Below are 22302 nucleotides of genomic sequence, written 5' to 3' on the forward strand. Positions count from 1 at the left end.
TAATTTGCCTAAAACAAGTTTATTAAAATGTATTTTTTTCAGTCTGTGGACTGCATGCGCTGTATTATTTCACTGCAGCAACACTGCTCCCAAGCGGTTGAATTTTGCATAATGCTTGCATGCCTTTGTGGTACATGAAATACGCAATTTTTCACAAAAAACGACACAATTGAGAATTATAAAACTAATTGCAGGCTCTGTCCTTTCAATACTTCCCATTTCATAGACTGCAGTGCACAGAACAGAAGATCCATGCAAAGATACAGTAAACAGTGTATTGTATAAAAATGAACCTGATTGTGGGACACAGCAGCTTTATATACCATTTGTAGAAAAGGGGTAATCTGATCCGTATGTGTATATACAGACAAAACATATATAGTACATTTTATAAAATAATAATAATAATAATAATAATAATAATAATAATAATAATAATAATAATAATAATAATAATAATAATAATAATAATGCTCACCTGCTGGTGGCAGTATTCAAAATACAGTATCTTTTTTTTTTTCTAGCCGCTGCCCTGCACTTATGTACTATTGTTGGCTGAATTTGGAACTCCCTTCCCTGGCTTTACTGAGATTAGAAAAGACTGCAGTGGAGGCACAGTGGCAGGGAAACTTGTTGGGGGAAACATGTCAGTCTTGTATATTGTGGTTCAATTTGCTGGCTGTGCTTGTCTCCTTGTGTCGTTGCTGCTACTTGGCAGTTTTGCAGCTTATTGCCTCTATGTGCAATACATTCACATGAAGTTTGATCATATACCCGGACCTCCCAGAGATAGGTACGTTAATTACATGATATAGCTTTTCAGGTATGTAAAGCTCACTGAAATACTATTGTTAATACAGCGGGGAACCAACACATGATTTATCGTACTACTACTACTACTACTACTACTACTACTACGCTAAAATGTTACAGAACACCCTGCAAAGTTTACAAGAAACGCATTACCGGTATGTTACGTATTGTGTCGCGTATTGTCTCTTATCACAGCGTTTCTTACATACTGACAATTCAAATCAACAGTACAAAGGTCACTCTTGAAATCAGCACTTAAAGGATGTCTTGCAGTAAGAATACCTCTGTTAAGAAAGGGGAACAAGACTAAAAGTCTAAAATATGCACAAGAACACAGAAATTGGACAATGGAACAATGGTCAGGGGTGCTTTGGACTGTTGATGGATGGACAACGACACCTGTGGCTTCTGCCAGTTCTGTGTTGTCAATTCAACGCGTGTCTTCTTTCTATTCCTTAAGGATATTATCTTTAAAATAAATTAAAAGCCTGCTTTTGGTTAAGCTCACCTGGTCATAGTTTGGTTATTATAGAAAGTTTGCATACATAGTAACACTTGTCCTATGCTTCAGATGTTTTTGTTTTTTTCTGTGCTGTTATTCATTACAGTAATGGAAAATATGTATTAATGTTCACCTGCAGTTTTCTACTGGGGCATGGTCCCGCTTTGAATAAGGCAATGGAGGGATACAAGGTGGTACATGACAAGTTCTTAGAATGGTAAGTAGCAGTGCAGAGTATGCACAATGCAACGGTTCTACTCTACAGATTGTAAAAAAAAAAAGAAGAGTATTCTTTAACAACTAAATAAGCAACAGCTGTTTGCCCAAATAATAAACATAAAGCATGCAATCCTCTGGAAAAATATATATCTAGCTGTGAAGGTTATTAAAACCTAATATTTTCAAGTATACTAAGTAGTGTCTCTTCTGATAGTGGGTATTAGACTACCCAAGCACTGTTAACATTTTAAAAAAGTCAAATACCCACCTATTATCTGGAGCTAGCCATGACCATGCCAAATTGAACTGGTGCCTCATCTGTGCAACACACATACCTATTAGAAGGATTGAAGATGAACAAGCGACCGCGAGGGTGTATTGCTCAGACCTCTTTGATTGGTTGCGGTGCGGGTCTTGGGGGGGGGGGGGAGTGGGGGGGGGGGGGGGTGCGAGGGCGGGACGGATGATCGACACCATAAAAATGATGCTCTCCTGTTCCTTGGCTTGCCCATAGCAGGACAGCATTGAGCGGAAGACCTGGTAGGAGAACTAAACTAAACACAGAGAGCGAAAGTCTACGTACTAGAAAAAAGAAAGAAAGAAAGAAAGAAAGAAAGAAAGAAAGAAACTGCCGGTGCCTGAAGCAGCATGCGACAGACAGTAGAGACTACCTAAAGGCAGTGAAGGCGGCTGAGGAAGACAGCAGCTCAAATTAAGTTTGTTTACATTCCCATTTTGGTAAAAATACAGTCCCTGGGACGCTACATATTTGAGCTCAGGAGGATCTGGGCAACCCCATAAAAGTATACTGAGCGAACAGAAGAGCGTCAGTGTTCACCGTGCCTCACACGCCAGCGGAGGCTGCAAAACCCTGCTTAAAGCAACACTTTTCTTTGTAGTTTTGTTTACAGCTTGTTTTCGCTTTTTATTTCACCCTCTTACAGGCACACTAAATTTAATAAATAAATAATAACATCAATCATTGTGACAAATGGCCATTATACTTCTGAAGTGAACCAAAAGTTTTCCGTGGTTATTGTGCGAGCAATTGTCATTTTTAACTTCCCAAACTAAACTGAGTAACATTTTTTCTAGGACTGAAACATATGGACCTGTGTATCGTGTGAATGTTCTTCATAGAGTGATGTTGGTTGTCAGTAGTCCGGATGCTGTTAAGGTGAAGTTGACCAAAATTCTGTTTAGACCTGGAGGTCTTGAAAAGATAACTGCAGACTGCTCTATTAGTATGTGAAAGATCTATTAGTATGTGAAAGATAGCTCTTATATCCTTGGGCAGTTTCTATTGTAGACAGCGGTTTCAGAAGATTGTATGGACCTAGTCTGTCCTAAAATGTCTCTACCAGGAGTTGAGGTTCATCACCAGTTTGGTGCCCAGATAACAGTCTATTATACTGTGTGTAGTTTACAGGCCTCAATGATTCAGATGCTAAAAAAATAAAAATAAAATGTGCTCTTCTGTACAGGAGTATCTGATGTCTCCAAAGTATCCCAAGGATCCATACACCTATAATCTTCTGTTTAATTTGTTTGGTAAAAGGTAGGTAGTCTCTATCATTATTGCCTGCTAAAGAAACAGACACAGTAGCATGTACAGACTTACACAAATGTCCTGATGTACAAGTCTGAAAACCTGGGGACTGAGCTTCCCTGAATAGGTTTGGAAACAGGTAAAGGTGAGGTCTAACATACCTTCATACTGTAAGTTTCTGAGACACCAGGATGTGGATGTCACCCATTGTACTGTGCAGGTGCTGAGTATATACATATATACTTCCTAAGAAAATATTTTGTTAATTTTAGTTTGCACATTTTATTTTAATGGCATTTACATTTATTTGGTTAGGATTATGAGTCAGCATGTACGCATTTGTTTCATTTTAAGCAACAAATTAGATGCTAAAAACTATGAAGGGATTGCACATGACATAAAAATTGGCCACATAAACTATATTTTAGTCAATGTGGTGAATATCATTATTATTCAAGTTGAGTTCTTCACAGTGCGAGAACCTGCTTATTTTTAGGCTTTGAACATGATCTCTTTCCAGTGGAGAACTCAGGGTAATTGAGCTGTTTCCACAACATGATTGAGCAAGTGTAAATGTAACACTCAAATTGGCTAAACAATATTTTCAAGTCTGACGTAAAGAGGTTTAATATCCTGGATATAATATTTTGTAAAAACCCACACTTAATCTATTTTTCAAAATGTATTATGCTTCAATTACACAAAGGCCAGAATCCCCTTTTATCTGTAACAGACCCATCAAGCAGAAAGTGCAAGACTGTTTGACAGACACACAAATCTCATCACCTAGTTTATGAAATCAAAACATTAAAAGAAGATGCAGTTCACTGAAAGACAGAAAAGTGGTCAAAAAAACTTTTTGCATGCTTTTCTACAAATGCACAAGGCTTGTGCAGAAAATTAGAATTTCACATTCTTTTAAGAGAAACACTGACATTCACCTTAAAATAATCAGCCAATATATGTTTTATGAACCAGTTAGAATTTGATACAAAACATAAAAAATATAACATTTGAACCTTTGAATTAAACTTTCTAGTTATGTATTGCTAAAATATATAGGCAGAACTCGCAGAGAGAAAAAAAAAAAAAAACATCAATTAATTTGAAAGGTTTCTTTTTTATAGATTTCTTGGAAAGGGACTCCTGACTGATCCTGATGATGACCATTGGTACAAACAGCGTAGAATTATGGACCCTGCCTTCAGCCGAATGCACGTTTTTAATTTTATTTTGCAGACCAAAGGTTATTGTAGTAGTTCCATAGCACCACTCATTCATAATGAAGACATATGGGGCCTCATTTACAAATGATAAGTCCTATACATTTAACAGCATGATAATGCTTTATGAATGAAGCCCTTGATAACTCTTCGTGCTATGTATTTCTAGGACCTGGCAGCCTGACTATTGTACTTTACGTGCATGTAGTCACATATCATGCCAGGTGGCAAACATCTAGTAGTATATTTGTGTTTAGACTCCAGTTTGTCTACTAGATGTACATAATGGTTTCATGTTTGAAGAACAGAACTTTCAGAGCAGGCATTTGTTATGATAAGCATGGTATGATTTGGTATTATAAACATGCTGAGTACTTGAGGGTGGGCCTCTATTATTTTTAGCTTTATCACAGAATTTGCTTCCACAAATAGCCTTGCCATGAAGTGTTGTTACCATGTTCATAGTTTGTTACAAGTCTGATACACTGCCAATAGTAGTTCAGCAACACACTTATACACTGTTTTATTGCTGCTGTGGCCAATTATTCTGTAAAAGCCTGGGTTTATGATCATTTGGGACCCTAGTAAATACCAGAAGCAAACAACAAAATATTATAGTTATTAAATTATATTTGTATTACATTCACAGTTCAAACCAGCCTGCAACTCTTGGATATGTTTTTTTTAACACCATTAACTTTTACAACTTCTTTCACAAACCACGATAAAAAATAATCTTGGACTACCTTACCTAAATTAAAAATAGGTAGTCCAGGATTAGCGTTAATTAGGGTCTGTGAAACAAGCCATTTCTGTTTTCTTTTCATTCGAAGAGTGAAATCATCTCTGATCTCAACTTGACAGGTACCTGAAGGGTATGATGGGAGTTTTTAATGAAAAGGCTGAATGTCTAATGGAGAAACTCGAGGAGAAAACTGAGAGTCAAACTCCTGTCAGCATGCACTTCATGGTCAACTGTGTGACCCTTGACGTCATTGCTAAAGTGAGCTAGGCGAATTATGGGTTGTATTTAATGAATGTTGCTTTTAAAAACTATGTTTTGTGAGACTGTGTCTACCGCAGACACAAAGCAAAGTAGATTTATTAAACTGGTGAAATTAAGACTGTACACTACTCATTTGCTTAATTGTTCTGTACAGGTAGCTTTTGGAATGGATTTGAATTTGCTGGATGAGAGTGAGACTCCTTTTCCACATGCTATATCCACATGTTTGAAAGGAATGACACAATATATTCAAAATCCGTATATGATGGTAAGATATGGAACCTGGTGAGTAAAAAAAATGATATGTGTAAACTTTGGCACTTGCACAAAGCTATGGCAACAAGTTTTGCATCACCCTATAGAATAAACTAATTTTGTTTCATAAGTCTAAATTTTTATTTAGTCTCAATCCTAAAATCCTGCTATTAAACAGAACACTTTTTCAACAGTACATGCCTTGGCACTGGAAGTTTGTGAAAGAGGTGGAAGATTCTGCAGAACTGCTTCGTAAAACTGGAAAAGAGTGCATTGAAAAGAGAAAGAGAGCCGTCAAGAATGGGGAGGAGGTGCCAGATGACATCCTAACACAGATTCTGAAGAGCGCTGGTAAATCAGTTAAAAGACCACAACTATAAATCACATGCACTCATTACTGGAGAATGATTTGCTGGACTACAAGTAAGCTATGGGCTCCTTCTGATCATGTATCATGATACAATGCATAGTGTAAGAATGGATCAGAATTTATCCATACATAAATAACCCTTTTATCCCCTACCTCCAGTTTATGCTCACCCCACTAGGTGACTTTCTGCATAGACAAAATCAAGTAACACTGAAGATGAACAATTAAGTTGAACTAAGTTCAACTTAATTGAACCAGACAAGTAGTGAAAATACACAAAAAGACAACTAATTCAAATGATGATGTTAGTTAACCATTAAACTGAATCATCCGTCATTGTTCTTGTAGGTTTATCTAGACTATGGGGGCGGGGGGTGGGAAGGACCTGCATTGATGATGTTACATTGTTAAGCAATAATCCAAAACAAGCAATCGTACAAAACAAAAAAATAGAAATAGAAACCATAATTAACTAGGATCTTTACAAAATGAAAAACATATGTTTGAGTTCAGACTTATCAGATACTACCATGACAACTATCAGTGGAAATATTGGAGGATACCGTCACATGAATAGAATTCTTTATTTCACAAGCCCAGATTACTGGTAAGGCAGATACAAGCTGGAGACAGAGTGGGTCCTGATAAAGCCCTTTCAGCCTTTGGAACTGGGCAGAAATACAACCAGTATTTGAGCAATCAACAGTTGTTTTGCAAACAGTTATTTCACGCCCACACACCTTAATGGGCAAAGGTTTATCACATTGAACCGTCTATTAAACCACTATCAAAACCTGTACTGTAATATAAATGTGCAAAGTTTGAACTTACACTGCAGGGTGAGAATAAAGAATCATTACTTTACACAGTGCTACAGATGCAATGTGGGGCAAGGGGCAGTTCTCATGTTTTAAAAGCAGTAATAACACCAGATTTAGTTTAAAAGTAAGTCATTCTTTCTTTTTGTCACTTATGTTGTCACTATAATTAAACGTTAATGCCTGACACAGCAGTCATTACCTGCTAGATAATGAGTTGTTTATTAAGTATAGTACAAAGTTACTAAGTGCACAAATGGAAGTAGCATCATGTGTTTTGCATCAAGATCGGGTTCAAAAAAAGAACGAGTCATTCAGAGGTAATAAACTGGTTGAATTAATTTTGTATGTCTGTATACAAAAAGCAATAATTAAGTACAAATGGAAAATGCATTAAAATGCTTTTCTTCCTAAACTAAGACATGCAACTGTCTTGCAGAATACCACGGTGAATGAAGAAAATGACAAAAGAGAAAGCCAATTTGCTATATTTAAATTTCATACACCATACAAAAACTAAGGTGTTTTTTTTTTACTTTGAAATACAGGTGCTTGAAATGAAATGTGTTACTCTTCACAAAATAGTTCTATTAAAGTCAACAGCAACTTCTGCTATTTTTTTAGAACAAGAAGGAGACTATGACGATGAAGTAATGCTTGACAACTTCATTACTTTCTTCATAGCAGGTTAGTACAGATGTAGCTTTCACCTTGTTAAAATGTTGTTTGATATGGAGCATATCCATTAACATGTAGTCAATGCTGTCCCTGTAGAATAACATGTTTTGTGCAGAGGAAGCACATTAAGAACCATATCTCTTATTAATGTCCCATAAAGCACAGACATCAATGAATTCATAACACAGTCCAGACCCATGCAAATAAGAATGGCCTTATAGTTGTCTTAAAGATAAAGGTTTGTTTAAATGTAATGCTGCAAAAGGTTGGTGACCTTGCTTCACAAGTAAATTTCACATCGTTTATTTACTGTAAATCTATATTTATACTTTCTCATTATTTATTAGGGCTGAAAAGTGTTGAACAATTTATTTTACTTCTGAGAACAGTTTTCAAGTTCATAGCTAATGTGTATCAATTTTATGTAGGTCTGATTTAAAACTGTTCCTTTTAAATACATAGGACAGGAAACGACAGCTAATCAACTGTCATTCACGATAATGGAACTGACCAGGCAACCAGAGATAATAAAAAAGTAAGTGCCCTTTCATACCAGGTTCCAGACATTTTAAAAGAAGAGTGTCTGCACACACCATGTTACTGATAGCTACACATTTTGAATGTTAATGACAATGAGGCCGTACTTGATTTTAAGATGACATAAATGTACACAGCTCATCTGTCATGTCACCACTTTCTCTAGCTAGCTAGATCACTGATAGATAAAGGAACCCCTATTCCTGAGACAACCTTAATAAGCATGCAGAATATGTATTCAACATTTCTGAACTTGTTAAAGGAAAACAATATTTACTGAACTTACAGACTAAGAGTCGAAGTTGATGACGTAATTGGTTCAAAGCGGGACATTGATTACGAAGACCTTGGCAAGTTAACATATTTATCCCAGGTAAATAACACATGTAATAATTAGTTACTACCTGTATATTGAGTTCAGCACTATGCAGCTTTACAGGATTTAGTTCAATCATCAACAAATTTGCTCTGAAGAACTATCCCTTTTACTAAACTTTCTGAAAGTAAACCTATTTTTTACATGTATCTGAAACTTGTCAGATTAACATTTGTGGTCACTAAAATATATTTGGTTTTAGCTAATATTTTCAAATCAATTTTCAAATAATTGGCCTATGTTAGTTAGTCAGAAAATAGTAATAGAGCAGATACTATTATTTCAGAGCAAAACATCTAAATCAGCACACCACTAGCCTGTGATTGTGACAAATACTATAAATAATACCATGCACCAAGTACTTTTTATCCGACAGGTTTTAAAGGAATCTCTGAGAATGTACCCCCCCGCACCTGGCACATCCCGCTGGATCCCTGAAGATACCGTCATCGAGGGGATACACATTCCTGGAGGAATCTCAGCCACTGTAAGCAGCATTTATATCCTACTGGGATTTATTTGAGGCGTCCATGCACTTACAATACATTGCTGCAAAGATCGGCATAACTGGACCTCGTCAATTAGGGAGAAAAACGGGGTGCTAAAATAAAACCTGTAAACCATTTAACAATTTCTTATTCCAATACTCCTAATTGTCAAATAGTCTATAAAAAGGGATTTAGTTTAATCTCTCAATTTTCAAGTCTGTAATACTTGGTTTTTTGGCACCACAAACTTTAATCCGGCCAGTCCTTTCTCAGGTCATTTATTGATGTTTTTAAAGGAAGAGGAGCTAAAACTGTTTAAATAAAATGTCCTTACACTGTGGGTGCTCTTATTGGGTTTATTTTTTATTTTGCATTAATGCACAGGTCAACACTTACATCATGGGAAGGATGGAGAAGTTTTTTAAAGATCCACTGAAATTTGATCCAGAAAGATTTCACCCAGATGCACCAAAGTAAGTTTCTGTTGTCTCTCTTTTTTAATGACCTTATTTTAGATCCAGTCATTTAAACACTGGACAGGAGTGGCAGAATCAACACCTGAAGTCGTCCAGTTGATGGCACACAGAAGTATTGCATGATTATATCAACAATAGCACAAGTTGGACACTATGGGCAATGTAGCAAATGACCTTGTATTAGTTGTTTAATTCTCGATTAACAGGTGTGTGTTTTTAAATTAAAGACGGGAGTAAACCCTTTGGAAATACAATCCCATGTGGTTTCATCAGTGTTGAGAAAATGATATTTTATTTTATGAAATTCTTGTATTAAACATAAAAGCTAACAATGTTAACATATTGTTTGGTCTTATTTTTAGGCCATATTATTGTTATTTTCCATTTACATTGGGTCATCGCTCGTGTCTTGGACAAACATTTTCTCAGGTAAGATTTTTCAACAATATAGAAGGAAAATACATCGTACAGTAGACAGAATTGGCTTTACTGTGAGATTCACTCTTGTCTGTTTTCCTTAATAGATGGAGGCAAAAGTTGTGATGGCAAAACTGCTGCAAAGGTTTGATTTTCTGCTGGTTCCGGGACAAACGTTTAAAATAATGGACACAGGAACTCTGAGACCCAGAGATGGAGTGGTGTGCACAGTCAAGTCTCGGGTGACTAATTGCAAGGGAAATACTTAAAATTCAAACATACAGAATGTGGTGAACCAATTTACAACAAATCATCTGTAATGTGTATGCTAAATATATACTATGCAAAGATAAGACAGCTGTGTGTTTTAATAAAATCAATGAGTTAATAAACCACAGTCCTAGTTTAAAAAACGTTTTATTAAGTAATATAGTATTTTTTTTTTGGCATCTAGAAATTGATTGAGACTGGGAGGATTTTTTTTTTTTTTATTATTAGGGTTGTAATCTGAAATTACATTTTTGTCATCATGAATAAAGAGGGATGCTGATTGTAACTAGCAGTACTCTTTTCTCTGTCCTGTCTAAGAACCTGTTTTAAGCTAGTGATCGATTGAACTCTAGTACAGAAATTTGCAATCAGATATCTCATGAACTACCACAAGGTGGCAGAATTCTTGTTCATGTTGCATACTTGCCTATTGACTCTTCAATTTTAAGTGGGCCCCTTTAGAACTCATACCTTACTATAGTACATGGTGAGACACTAAGTGATGTTGAGATGCCTCAGTACAAGTCTGTAAATACTGCAGTGCACTAGTTTAGCATAGAGTTTGACATAGCCATGCATTCTTGTTCATTACATAAACGTGTAGCCAAAGCTATACTCCTTTCTCAATAGAGACTGAACTCCCACTCTGAAAAAGGGTACAGGCATGCTTTCTAGATTACTGTAAGAAAATAATAAAGATATTAGTCCTGCATATCCTTACCTGAGAAGTGGTCACAAAAATCAAGCATATGAATTGACCGTAATTGGAATCAATAACATTGATTTACAGTCTGCACTTTACATTTGAATACCTGTTCACGATCAATTAAAGTCAGAGGTTAATACTGGTATATGAATTAAGTATAAATTAATTCAGTTCACGCTATTTAATTTGTTATCACATGTGAATTATTGACACAGTAAAGTGTCAAGGATCGACACTGAGGAACAGAGGTACATACCAATGTCCAGAGATATCTAAATTGAGGTTTTACATGTTTAAACTATACCTGGCCTCCCTAATATTCCCCATATTCTTCATTCCCACATATAACCCCTGCATCCTCTTGGTGATCACAGTTGTGTATCCCTATTTCCGAGTGCTTGCAATCCAAAAGGCTATCCTCATACCCTTCACACTGCACGTCATCTAATAAAATTCTCAAGTGTTTGCCCTCTCCAAACTGTGCCTTCTTGGAAGCCCGAACAACATAAAGGAACCCTAGCTGGCGACAGACCACAGCCGCTGCCTTTATGTTCCAAAGGTCATCACAGACCGTCCCCCATTCGTTTTGAATGTAGATCTCCACCCTGCCTTGGTTGTGCATGCCCTCCTTATTCACCAATCGCAGCGTTCCGTTCTGGATGGCTGACTCTAACTGGCGATGGCCTTTTCTTCTACGCCCCTGCCTTCCCTTCTCTCGGCTTCCTTTCCTCGATTTTGCAGGTTTTGTGGTTGTTGGGGTTGCTGTTGTCGTTTCTTGTTGGTTCCTCAGAATCTGCATGAATTCCTCCAGCCAGTCTGGGGTTGCAGGCTGAGGTGCCTCTGTTGCCCTTGGAGGGTGTCTCACAGGTGCCTTGGTGGCTTTAGCTTTTGGACGCTTGTTAGGCAGAGACTCCACTACAAGTTCTGCAAGAGAAACCACATCTCTTCTCACCAAATTGAACTACTACAGCCAATAATTTGGACTCATGGATCACTTTATTCAAATTTCAAGCAACCCCTGAAACCAACATTTTAAAACAGATCGAACTTGCTGGGAGAGTCTAACATCCGTTATGTTTTTCCTGCAGATGCTGATCAAAATCTCGTACACCATTAAAAGCGGGCAAAGTTCATTTCATGTGATTTAAAAATGATAAACATTAAAAGTGAGAAACAGTATATATGAACGTGCCTTCCTGTATTATGAGAACAACTAAAGGAGCATTTTAAGCAAGTAATAAATCCAGGTCACCAGTTTGCATTTCTCGGTACATAAAGTTTGCCTGCCAGGCTTCCTAAAAAAACATTTACTTGCATAATATCTTGTATATATTCTGAAATAAAATGAGTTATACGATTATAATCACAATGTTGTGCTCAATTATGTAAACCAGTTTTGTTTATTTTAAATTTGGGAAATTCAACATTTTATATGGCAAATGCTCAGTTGGATTAGAGTGTTGCTTTTAGCATGGTATAAATAAAAGCCATACTTACTTTCCTTTGGCACAAAGTTTATGAGTCTGCTTTTAACTTTAACTGGTAGAGGGTCGTAGTGACATTTTCTTGGCGGTGCACGACTACAAAAAAAAGAAAGAAAACAAAATTAGAACCAGACCAGTTTAGTCTATATTTCTTCCCAAAAAATGTGTAACATTGACAGAAGTTGTTGCCCGACTTCATTATTAATTGTCCTACACAAGCTCCAAAAAACTGAATATTGAGAAAAAATGAAAATAGCAGCCATGGCAAAATAATTCTTCTGGAGTAGCTACTTGTATATAAAAAACAAAAACTGTACATAGTAGGGTTATCAATTAATCACAGTTAACTTCTGCGTTTAACGCGTTCATTTCTTTGGAGATCTTGTAGATTTTTTAACGTACATTCCTCTGTTTTGACCCTCTTAGCATGCCATAACTCATTCCCTGCAGCACCATTTTATAATGTACTGCGCAACGCAATGACTGCAGTTGGTGTGAGCATAGAAAGTTAGTTGAAAATACTTTATTTGTTAATATTTTGGTAAGTAAAAGATGCAAGACAGGGCTGTGCATTGGTTAATATGTCACAAGCAGTCCCTGTTCTGATGCCAGTAATGCCAATTTATTGGAGGTTACTTGAAACTGTTTATGTTGTGCTGAAATATAAGAAAACATGTTGATGATTGGTTTGAGAGATGCTACAAAAAGAACAAGCTCATACTGGTTAATATGAAAAATTGTAAATGGAACAATAGTGTAACAGTTTGAATATGTTTAAATGTTTTCAAGGATTTGTTTAGTCAAAAACACCCAGTAAATGTGCCAATTGACACACTGTTGTCTGCAGAAGCAAGCAAGTTTACTCTGTCTACCACTTTTTGGTGCAATGTATAGAAAATGTATTTCAGATGGTTAAATGTTTCAAACTCCAATGTGTGCCGCTATATATAGAATATTATGTTATGCTGGTTTCTGTGTCTCGCACAGTTTAGTAAGCCGGCTCTCCTTGTCACGTGTTGTCTGAAAAGCTAGAAACTGTAATGACATTGCCAGGATAAACAAACAGACCTCTTCACATCACACAGTGGGGTTGTGAAAGACAAACCCTTTTTAAATGCATGAAGTCACCTTTTTATTTGTAATGAACATTTCATACAAATGAATTTGCAGGATTAACACAATGTTAACTCGTATGATGAAAAACAGCCCAGACTGAAGCTGTCACAGTCCTTAAGATATTGGGAAATAACATGAATAACATTCTTAACATGAATAGTTCCTTACCGTGATGGATCTACCAGTTTGTACACTACACCAGAATACGATGTTGCACTAGGAACTCCAGTCGACATGAAATACAGTTCTCCTGCACAGAAGAAAGCAAACAGGGAAATCAGAAGGATCTGTATTAAAACAAATTAATCAATAACTGGTAATAATTAAATACAAATGAACCAACACTGTGTTCTTCCTCAAACCATGAAAACATACAATTGTTCAGATTATTTCCTGCCATGGCTATGCATGCACATTGAGGTATAATTAAACCACTAGGTGCCAAAAACAAACCCCTATTAAATCTGTTCTGAAAAAGTTACATAATTAGTCCCCAATAGCTTTCTATAAAACTCCCAATAGGTAACAAGTGAATGTTACCTATTGGGAGTTTGGGAGACAGAAACCTGATTGCTCAAATTCATTTTTAAGATTGTAAAACAATAAAGAAATAAACACTTTTACTTTATGTTTATGGCTGCAAGGGGTACAATTACCTGCCTCGTCTTCAGCAAAGGAAATGATATACTGATAATAGTTATTGATCAATCCTGGGAACATGCATGTTTGTCCAGTCCCCATACAGATTTCATTGTAGTCCCACTGCCTTGTCCGCTTGTTCTCTTGTAATATCATTAGACGCCTGGAAAGGACAAAACCATACCGATATTCAGTAATATACACTGGGGAGTTGTCATCTGAAGCATCACCTTTAACCTTTGTTAATTTATCAAACGTCATCTTTGTAAAAGTGTGTTCTGTGTTTGTTCCAACTGTTCTGTCAGGCCTTAAGGTTGCAAGGAATAAGAATATTGAAGGCCTCACCCACTCATGAAGTCTCCAAATATGTACATCCCGTTCATGTTAGGGTACTCGCACCCTCTGTAAACATATCCCCCAGTAACTGATTTGCCCATTTTGTGAGGATAGGCATATATGGGAAGAACATCATCTGTTAGGAAAGAATGAATGCTGTTTATAGATTAATGTCACATATTATCTGGATAGGTTAAATGAATACATTGTATTAGATAGATAGACAGATAGATAGAGACAGATCGATATTGTAGTTCTCACACATAGCTTACCTAATGAGCTATTGGCACAGAGTTTTTTGTCATAACAGGAGAATCCTTCTTTTGCTCTCCAACCATAATTCTTCCCCTTTTCAATGATGTCCACTTCCTCGTATTTATTCTGTCCGACATCCCCACAGAAAATCCTCCCTTTGCCCTCTCTGGTGATAGGGTCCCCGCGGTCCACAGAACACCTCCACATGTTACGCACACCATACGCATAAACCTCAGGCCGGGCCTGGGGTTCGTGGATGAAGGGGTTATCAGGAGGGATTGTGTAAAGCGGGCCCCGGTCATTGTTATCAACATCAATTCGGAGCACTTTACCCAGCAAGGCTGACCTGAAAGCAGGGAGATTCAAAACAAACAGGAATACAGTATTTGTGTCTCTTATTTTTATCAATCCTTTATTGTCAAAAAAATAACTGACCACAATTACCTTACAAAAAATACATACTGCATTTCATTATATGTATAATTGTATTGTATACACTGTTGACGTTTGCATGAGCCAGCTGCTTTCAACACTATTTAAAGTGCCATGGACACTTAGAATATTACTCAAGAACAACTAATATTAATGTATTACTTAAATGTATTAAATAATGCATGCAGGTTTTAATTTTGAATTACAAAATGGCATAAACTGAACATGTGAACAAAATAAAGCAATCTTACTTGTTCTGAGAATTTCCAAACTTTCCAAAAGGATCTCCAGCCATCCCACCATCGCCAGTGAAAATATATAAATATCCATCATCAGCAAAGAGTAGCTGTCCCCCGTTATGATTTGATGATGGTTCATCCACCTCCAAAATAATCCTGTGTCAAAATCATGAGCAAAATGTAAATTATTTATTTCTTAGCAGAATAAATAATGACAAGCAAGAGATACATGCAACTCTTGTTAGCTAAATTGGGACCCAAGGTAACTTTTGGTATATATTAACAACCTAAAATAAATGTTCTATTTAACAAACATGAAGCAAATATAATCTAACGAAAAATAGCTGGTTTAAATGCTGGTTTAATATAATGAAAACATGCTCACCTTTCCGAACTGTGGTCCACAGCATTCATGTCACTTGCTGATATTCTGAATTCACTGATTCTTATCTTCTCTTCAAAATCCACCTCCACTGAATAATAGACATACAATTTGCCATTAAACTTAAAATACGGGTGCAGGACTAGCCCCAGGAAGCCCCTTTCGTCCCCCTCCCAGGGTGAGGTGAGCACGACTGCAGAGATGTTCAGGAAGGGCTTCGCTAATCTGGAGCGGTCAGGAAGGTAGGTCCACACCAGGCCCACCTGCTCTGCAATGAAGAATCTGTGCGTGCCATCATTGGCATGAACCATGGCCAACGGGTTCCGAAGCCCATTCGCCACCTCCTCCAGACACAGCTGGAGACAGCCTTCAGAATTAGCTGTGACTCGCCCCAGGTTCCTTGTCAGCTGCTCGTTGACCAGCAGGTGAGGATAGCAGTAGTCTGGATCACCCAGCTGTAGATACTGACAGAATCTGTCACGGTCCTGCTCAAGTTCCTCCAGCTGCAGGTCTCCAGTGAGGAGCGTGATTGTCGACCTGCATTTCAGCCAGAATTCTGAGCAGTAATCTCCACAAAGTCCTGGCAGAGTCTTTACAGGAGTGCTGGAGTCTTCAGCGTCATATAGGTGCGCAGCGAATGGAGAACATTCCTTCAAATAGGCATTTAAAAGCAGCTGAGAATTCAGTTTTGACAACTTTGAATATTGTAAACTATGCAATTCAGATACGATACTTCAAAATGAAAGTTTGGAATATGTAAATGAATTATTTTTTCAATTATATTTAGTTTTACATTAAAATATAATTCCTTCCTCTCCATTTAAAATATATTAATTATTAGCATTCTATTCACTCTACATTAAAAATGAAATTAAATCATAATTAAAAGGAGACCGCTTTTCCCCCCAAACAAATGGAGCAGAAAAACTTTAATTATGAACAACCGTATGAGCCACTACACATTTAAGTATTACAAATTGAATAGTTCTGAATAGATATAATGTTAGTATATTATACGTTTCAATATACCTGTACAAACACCCCCATGTTTTGGATCTTTTATCATTTGTCAAAAGACTTGCCCCAAACTATACAAACGGTAATCCAATTCAATGCAATGTATCAACACTTGCAGTGTTTGCCACTGTGCCCTGAAGAGGGCCAAGTGAGGAGTTATATGACGTAATGCCCAAACCTTATGTAAGCTTTTTTTTTTTTTTTTTATCATTTTTTATTATGATTTATGACGCTGCTGTCTCGTTTACATCGTTAAACTATATTACATTTCATGTTGCTTCATTACGGGTGCAGAAACCACCAACTAGTTTGCCCCCGCTCCTGCTTCAAATTATTCTTACCTGACAAATAATATCTTGGACGTATCCAGCACATTTCGCATACCCATAGTAGTCGAAGTTATCCATGATTCGATAGAACTTGTCCATCAACTCCCGATCTTTAGCCGAATCACAGCAGCCAAAGTTCTTGTACATTACACAAAAAGTAAGTTCCTCCGGAGGCTGAAACGGAGGCTTGAAATCCAAACATTGTGGGTGCGGAACCACAGGTGTAATCCTCCAAATCACAGCAAAAATGACCAAAGAAACCGGACCAAGACAGCCACGCCCTTGCTTGCAATATCTGTTGAGCATTACTGTTGTTATTAAGACAGAAACTGCTGCACTTCAATACACCGAACGTGCACTGCTTACAGTAAGTATGTAAACTGAGAGACAGGATAAACTAGACATGTGGTTGACCTCACGTCGTCGGGTTTCTCGGCTGTGTAATGCACTTTGCCCCAAGTTTTAATCGTACAGTTTTTGGTGGTAAACATGAACTGGATCACTAAACACCCTTAATAAAACAGCCCTGCAGTGTTTCCTTTTTTGTTATGTTGACTACAGATGATGATCTACTTTTTCTACATGGGTGCATTTTCTACATAGGCTATTATTTAGAAACCATATAGCGATTTCCCTGCGCATATTAGCACCTTTTTTTTATACCAACATTTTAATTTAGCATTTTACTGACAGACAGAAAACAAGATGAAAAAACGGTATTCCTAATAATCAAAGCAGTCCGCTCTCCTCAGCAGGAAATTAGAGGGCGGGACATAGACGGAACAACTAGGTTTTAGTTAATTCCGAGAACAGTCGACAGGAAAAATAATTCGATAATAAGCAACATATATATATATATATATATATATATATATATATATATATATATATATATATATGGAAAAGTTATTTCCACGTTGCGCTCATTTAACTGAAACGACTATAGTATAACTAAACCCTCATGACATTCCACCAAAGCAGGATGCACCATATGCCATCAAAAATATGGTACTAGTCAGTTAGTTTTTTTGCGTTAGTTGGGGAATGTATGATATATTATCACGATATTCCATTGAAAAGGTGGACATCGCGCATTATCTATTCTCCTAAAACAACGTTTACCTTTTAAATTAAAGATTAACGGCCCGTCCTTGTCAATGATAGCGGGCAGTAGTGTATTTTGCTCGGGAATATAACGCTATCCTGCCTTCTCAATGTTGAGGCAGCACTTTTGGAAGTTATATCCATTAACTTTATTCTGTATTTGAATGGATACCAAATTGATATTCTATTGCTAATTACGATCAGTACAGTATACTGCTGGCAGTCTGCTCTATGGGATATTCACATCTATTTATGCTGTAGTAGTTTCGAGATTTAAATGTCAATTGAAGAGACTCACACGCACCATTATATGTGTTGTTTTTCATGACATTGGTAAACAAAGACCACTATTTTAATTAACGAAATGTCAGGGGTCTTTAGATCCGCCATGGTATAAATAATGCAAATACAGCTAATAGTAAAAGTGAATTGATTAACTAGTCTAAGTTAAAGTAAGATAAATACATTTCTTGTTCACAAGATGGCGCTATATTCGTACATTAGTATTACAGCCCACTTGCATATCGTAGGTCTTAACAATTCCAATACATTTATTATTATTTTTTTTTTTACAGAGGCTGAAGAAGCTATATCTGTTTAAATGCATTCGTTTCTTTCAATATTACCCAAGTCAACCATGTTCCATTTTTTTTCCTTGAGAGTAAAAAAAAAAACTGTTGTTTGAATTTAGGTCAGAGAACAAGGTCTGGAGCATGAAACATTTATACAATTAATTTCATAACAGTATTTAAAAGAAGACCATGAAATGAACACTATCAGTTAACTAAAACAAAACAGAACAACTGTATTTACTTACAAGACATGACATATCTATTTCCAAACTAAAGAACTATTGAAAACCTCAAAAAATAATTGTTTAATTCACACATTAAAACTACATGATTTACTGGTTACTGATTAGCTATTTATATTTCTTATTTATAAATCATAAATAGTGCCCATGAATAGCTCAGCTGATATATCCCAACTGATGCTATATTACAATTGCTCGCCAAACTGTTTTTATGCAACTTTTTTTTTCTCAGTAGCTTATGGATCAAGTATAATATTATACTGCTAATGCTAATGGTAGTCTATACTTTGCCTAATTGCACATTAAACTCCCCATTGTACAATGTATGTTTTTTGTCAACAAATGCCTGTATGTAAATGTATTTAATTATTTACAGTTTTCTGTATTATACCTTCTTTTCAATTCATTCATCGGTTTTATATTTTTGTTATTCTTATCGCTTAATTTAACAACAATATGCAATTATGTTTGCATACATCATTTTTATATTCCGTTTGTGGATCCAAATTGCTGCTACCGTCCCTTTAAGAAGGGAGGACTGCACCTTTTCTCTACCTGCGTGAGAGACTGTTTGCTGTGTCCTGATTGGCTGCTTAAACCAAATCCTCTTGAGTAACTTGAACCAAGCTTTAGGAAGGGGAGGAGAAGGACATAGCAAAATCCAACCTGGGAAAGATCTCTGCAGACTACCATTTAGTAAGTTCCATTTGTTGGATTTTAACCAAACCGATTTTATAACGTCGTAATACTGATTCTACAGCCACCCTAAACCTGCTCTCCAGCATCCCTGCAACATTTACGTCGAATATGTTTTTGTTTGAACTGAAACCCGAGTGCATTTGGACCAATTCCATCTAGACTGCTGATCTTCTTTTGATTGTGTGTTGCTATTGTGGAATGCGCCTGCCTTTGCAATTTACGTGAAATTTACAAACGCACTGACATCATCGCATTGCATTGGGAAACGGGGAAAAGGACAGATTGATTTTTTTATTTATTTGCCTTTACCCAAGATCAGATCTAGCGGTCCGAGGGGGCATTTGTCTTTGTTTTGTATTTATTTATGTATGTATTTATTTTCTGGAGTGATCTTTATGTGGAGAATGTAATGCGAAAGAAAAACAAAGGAGTGTCATCAAAGTAGAAACCGTTTGAGTAGCCGGCATATTTTTGCGGGGTAAGTTAAACATTGACAGTATGAATTTAAATTCCTTTTAAATTAGAATCTGTGTGATATTAACTAGGCTGTTTTATTATACGTAGTTTGTATACACTAAATCTGTGAACGAGCACGTTTTGTTAAATTCCTTTATGATATCATGAATCCAAAGTTAGCTGCAGTGTTACTTTTAAGATATTAGATTACTGCTTACTTTTTAAACCGTGTACATCATTACCTTAGGAAATAAGATGGCTAAAAACTCATTGGATGGATCTAAGGAAGACTTGAGTAAGGTAGCTGACGTGGAGCTGCTGAAATGGAGCAAAGACGATTTGATCAAAAGACTAAGAAAAGCAGAGAATGAAAAAATGAACTTGATGGTGGAGCATGGGAACATGATGAAAGATGTGAACAAGAGACTGCAGGTTCACCTTCACGAGATAAGGGGTCTGAAAGAGATCAATCAAAAGCTCCAAGATGACAACCATGAATTTAGGGAGCTTTGCTGCTTCTTGGACGATGACAGGCAAAAAGGTAAGAAGTTGACCAGGGAATGGCAGAGGTTTGGCCGGTACACTGCCAGTGTCATGTGGAAGGAGGTTGGCGGGTACCAACAAAAACTGAAAGAACTGGAAGCCAAACAGCAGACAGTTATGAGGGATAACATGGAGCTGAAAGAGATTATCTTGATGCTGGATGAAGACAGGAATGGAGCTGGGTCCAGGAGCTCCATAGACAGCCAGTCAAGCCTGACCAATTTGAATGGGGGCTCCAGCACCCTGAGAGATGTTGGGGATGGGAGCAGCACCTCCAGTACTGGGAGTGCTGGGAGCCCCGATCACCAGCACAAACATCTTCACCACAAGCCAGGGGAGACTAAGATTGGAACCATCAGAAGGTCAATGGATGATCTCGCAGCATCCCATCATCATAGGAGCATCCCCAATGGGCTGAATGGTAAGTTGATTGACTACCATTATTCCTGTGATAAGTTTGAAACCATATAGTCTGACTGGTTTTTTTCCACTCTTGTATTTTAAACCAGTAGTTCTTCGTACTTTTTGCTGGTCCTTTAGTGTCGTACTGTAACTGACTGCCCAGCCTCATATATCATATCGGTCACGTGCTTGAAAAGGAGGGGCGGATAATATCTGTGATGTACAAGAAATGGAGCGACCTCAGGGAAGGCAACTTTCCTGTGACACTTGTGATTTTAAAAGTTGGATTTTCAAGACCACTGTTGCTTTCATCTTTTAACATGATTAAAATTTAAAGGGATAAGATTGCAATTCTTAAATTGTTACATTGCTGTCACAGTACAGGTTGGGAATGAAAATATATTAAAAAAACAAACAAAAACTCAAAGGTTGATCATTTTTAGCATGTTACACATTCAGAGCAGGCGCTGTACTGTAGCAAAGCAGGTATTTATGTAAATGTGAATGCAGGACAGCAAATTTACAATATATGTAAATGAATGCCTTTATCTAGCACGCATGCTATTTGATTAACAGGCAGCTAACCCTGAGGGCAGTTTCGTGTGCTGGTATTTATGTAGTGCAGGCTGTCTCGTCTGACAGACAGGTGCAGGGCTAGGAATGCAGTAGGAAGAGTCTTTAGGAATTGACAATACTTAGGAGTTTTGTTAAGAACATGACATTATTTGCATTAAGGTAACACTGGGTGACGTAAGGCTGATGTGTAATTGTAGGGCTACATTTGTAAACCGTGAACCATGTCCTTTTGAATTGTACTGTACCTTCAGAAGACCTAACGGAAATAATGAACCATGTGAATGTCCAGTTTATAGGAAGCTTTGTTGTAGGTCTTGAAAGACCAATTTATATTTGTACAAAAAGTTTGACTTTTTTTCTTTTTAAATACAATGCCTCAAGTGTGATACTGATTCATTTACACATTATACAGATTGCCTAACAAGTATAATCGCAAATGTTAATTTTCATGGCTGGGAAAGAGTACATTTAAATCTTTCTATTGATCAGCAAGAGTTATTAGTGTTTCGTCTAGTCTTCTTACTAACACAGATTAAGTAGCTTGCAGTGTCCAAGTAGTGCAATCGCTATGCTTATCCAGGTGTATATGTAGACAGGAACAGGAGATGGGATTTTTAGTTGGCATGCACACCACCATCACCCATATTATTTTTACTATGTATAATGATATACACAAAGAGCTGTAGATATCTGATTACAGAGAAAGTGGCAGTTATTTTTCTATTTGTGGTTGGAAAGTGGCACTTGGCATGAATTCTTGACTTGAGTTCCATAGA

The 22302-nt window shown here is 36.9% G+C and overlaps 3 protein-coding genes across 6 annotated transcripts in view; 2 read left to right on the top strand and 1 right to left on the bottom strand.

Annotated features, from left to right (window-relative positions):
- Positions 1-566: 566 nt before the first annotated feature.
- On the top strand, positions 567-10283 carry LOC117420692 (cholesterol 24-hydroxylase-like). The gene is made up of 15 exons (XM_034034237.3): positions 567-793; positions 1455-1532; positions 2630-2711; positions 3019-3092; positions 4211-4297; positions 5171-5309; positions 5467-5580; positions 5762-5918; positions 7380-7442; positions 7896-7968; positions 8259-8343; positions 8723-8833; positions 9219-9307; positions 9673-9739; positions 9835-10283. The coding sequence occupies exons 1-15, from the start codon at positions 645-647 to the stop codon at positions 9994-9996; spliced, it is 1530 nt and encodes a 509-aa protein (XP_033890128.3). The 5' UTR covers positions 567-644; the 3' UTR covers positions 9997-10283.
- Positions 10194-17681, bottom strand: LOC117420683 (HHIP-like protein 1). 2 transcript variants are annotated; one of them, XM_034034217.3, is made up of 9 exons: positions 16945-17681; positions 15590-16236; positions 15217-15360; positions 14551-14879; positions 14288-14414; positions 13960-14105; positions 13472-13553; positions 12201-12283; positions 10194-11627 (listed from the first exon to the last, which is right to left on the bottom strand). In XM_034034217.3, the coding sequence occupies exons 1-9, from the start codon at positions 17236-17238 to the stop codon at positions 11017-11019; spliced, it is 2463 nt and encodes an 820-aa protein (XP_033890108.2). In that variant the 5' UTR covers positions 17239-17681; the 3' UTR covers positions 10194-11016. The 2 variants fall into 2 exon arrangements, with proteins under 2 accessions (XP_033890108.2, XP_058843791.1); XM_058987808.1 differs by lacking the exon at positions 16945-17681 and adding an exon at positions 16616-16735.
- Positions 17682-19426: 1745 nt separating this feature from the next.
- The window catches only part of LOC131697610 (coiled-coil domain-containing protein 85C-A-like), a 41520-nt gene continuing 38644 nt past the window's right edge, over positions 19427-22302 (top strand). Inside the window, exons 1-2 of one of the 3 annotated variants that reach the window (XM_058987813.1) lie at positions 19427-19546; positions 20253-20969. In XM_058987813.1, the coding sequence (XP_058843796.1) occupies positions 20261-20969 (709 nt within the window). In that variant the 5' untranslated portion in view covers positions 19427-19546; positions 20253-20260. Of the gene's footprint in view, positions 20028-20252; positions 20970-22302 lie in introns of all 3 variants that reach the window. The other 2 variants (XM_058987811.1, XM_058987812.1) reach the window with 2 other exon arrangements.

Source organism: Acipenser ruthenus, chromosome 15 (assembly GCF_902713425.1).
Source record: "Acipenser ruthenus chromosome 15, fAciRut3.2 maternal haplotype, whole genome shotgun sequence".
NCBI classification, from domain to species: Eukaryota; Metazoa; Chordata; class Actinopteri; order Acipenseriformes; family Acipenseridae; genus Acipenser; species Acipenser ruthenus.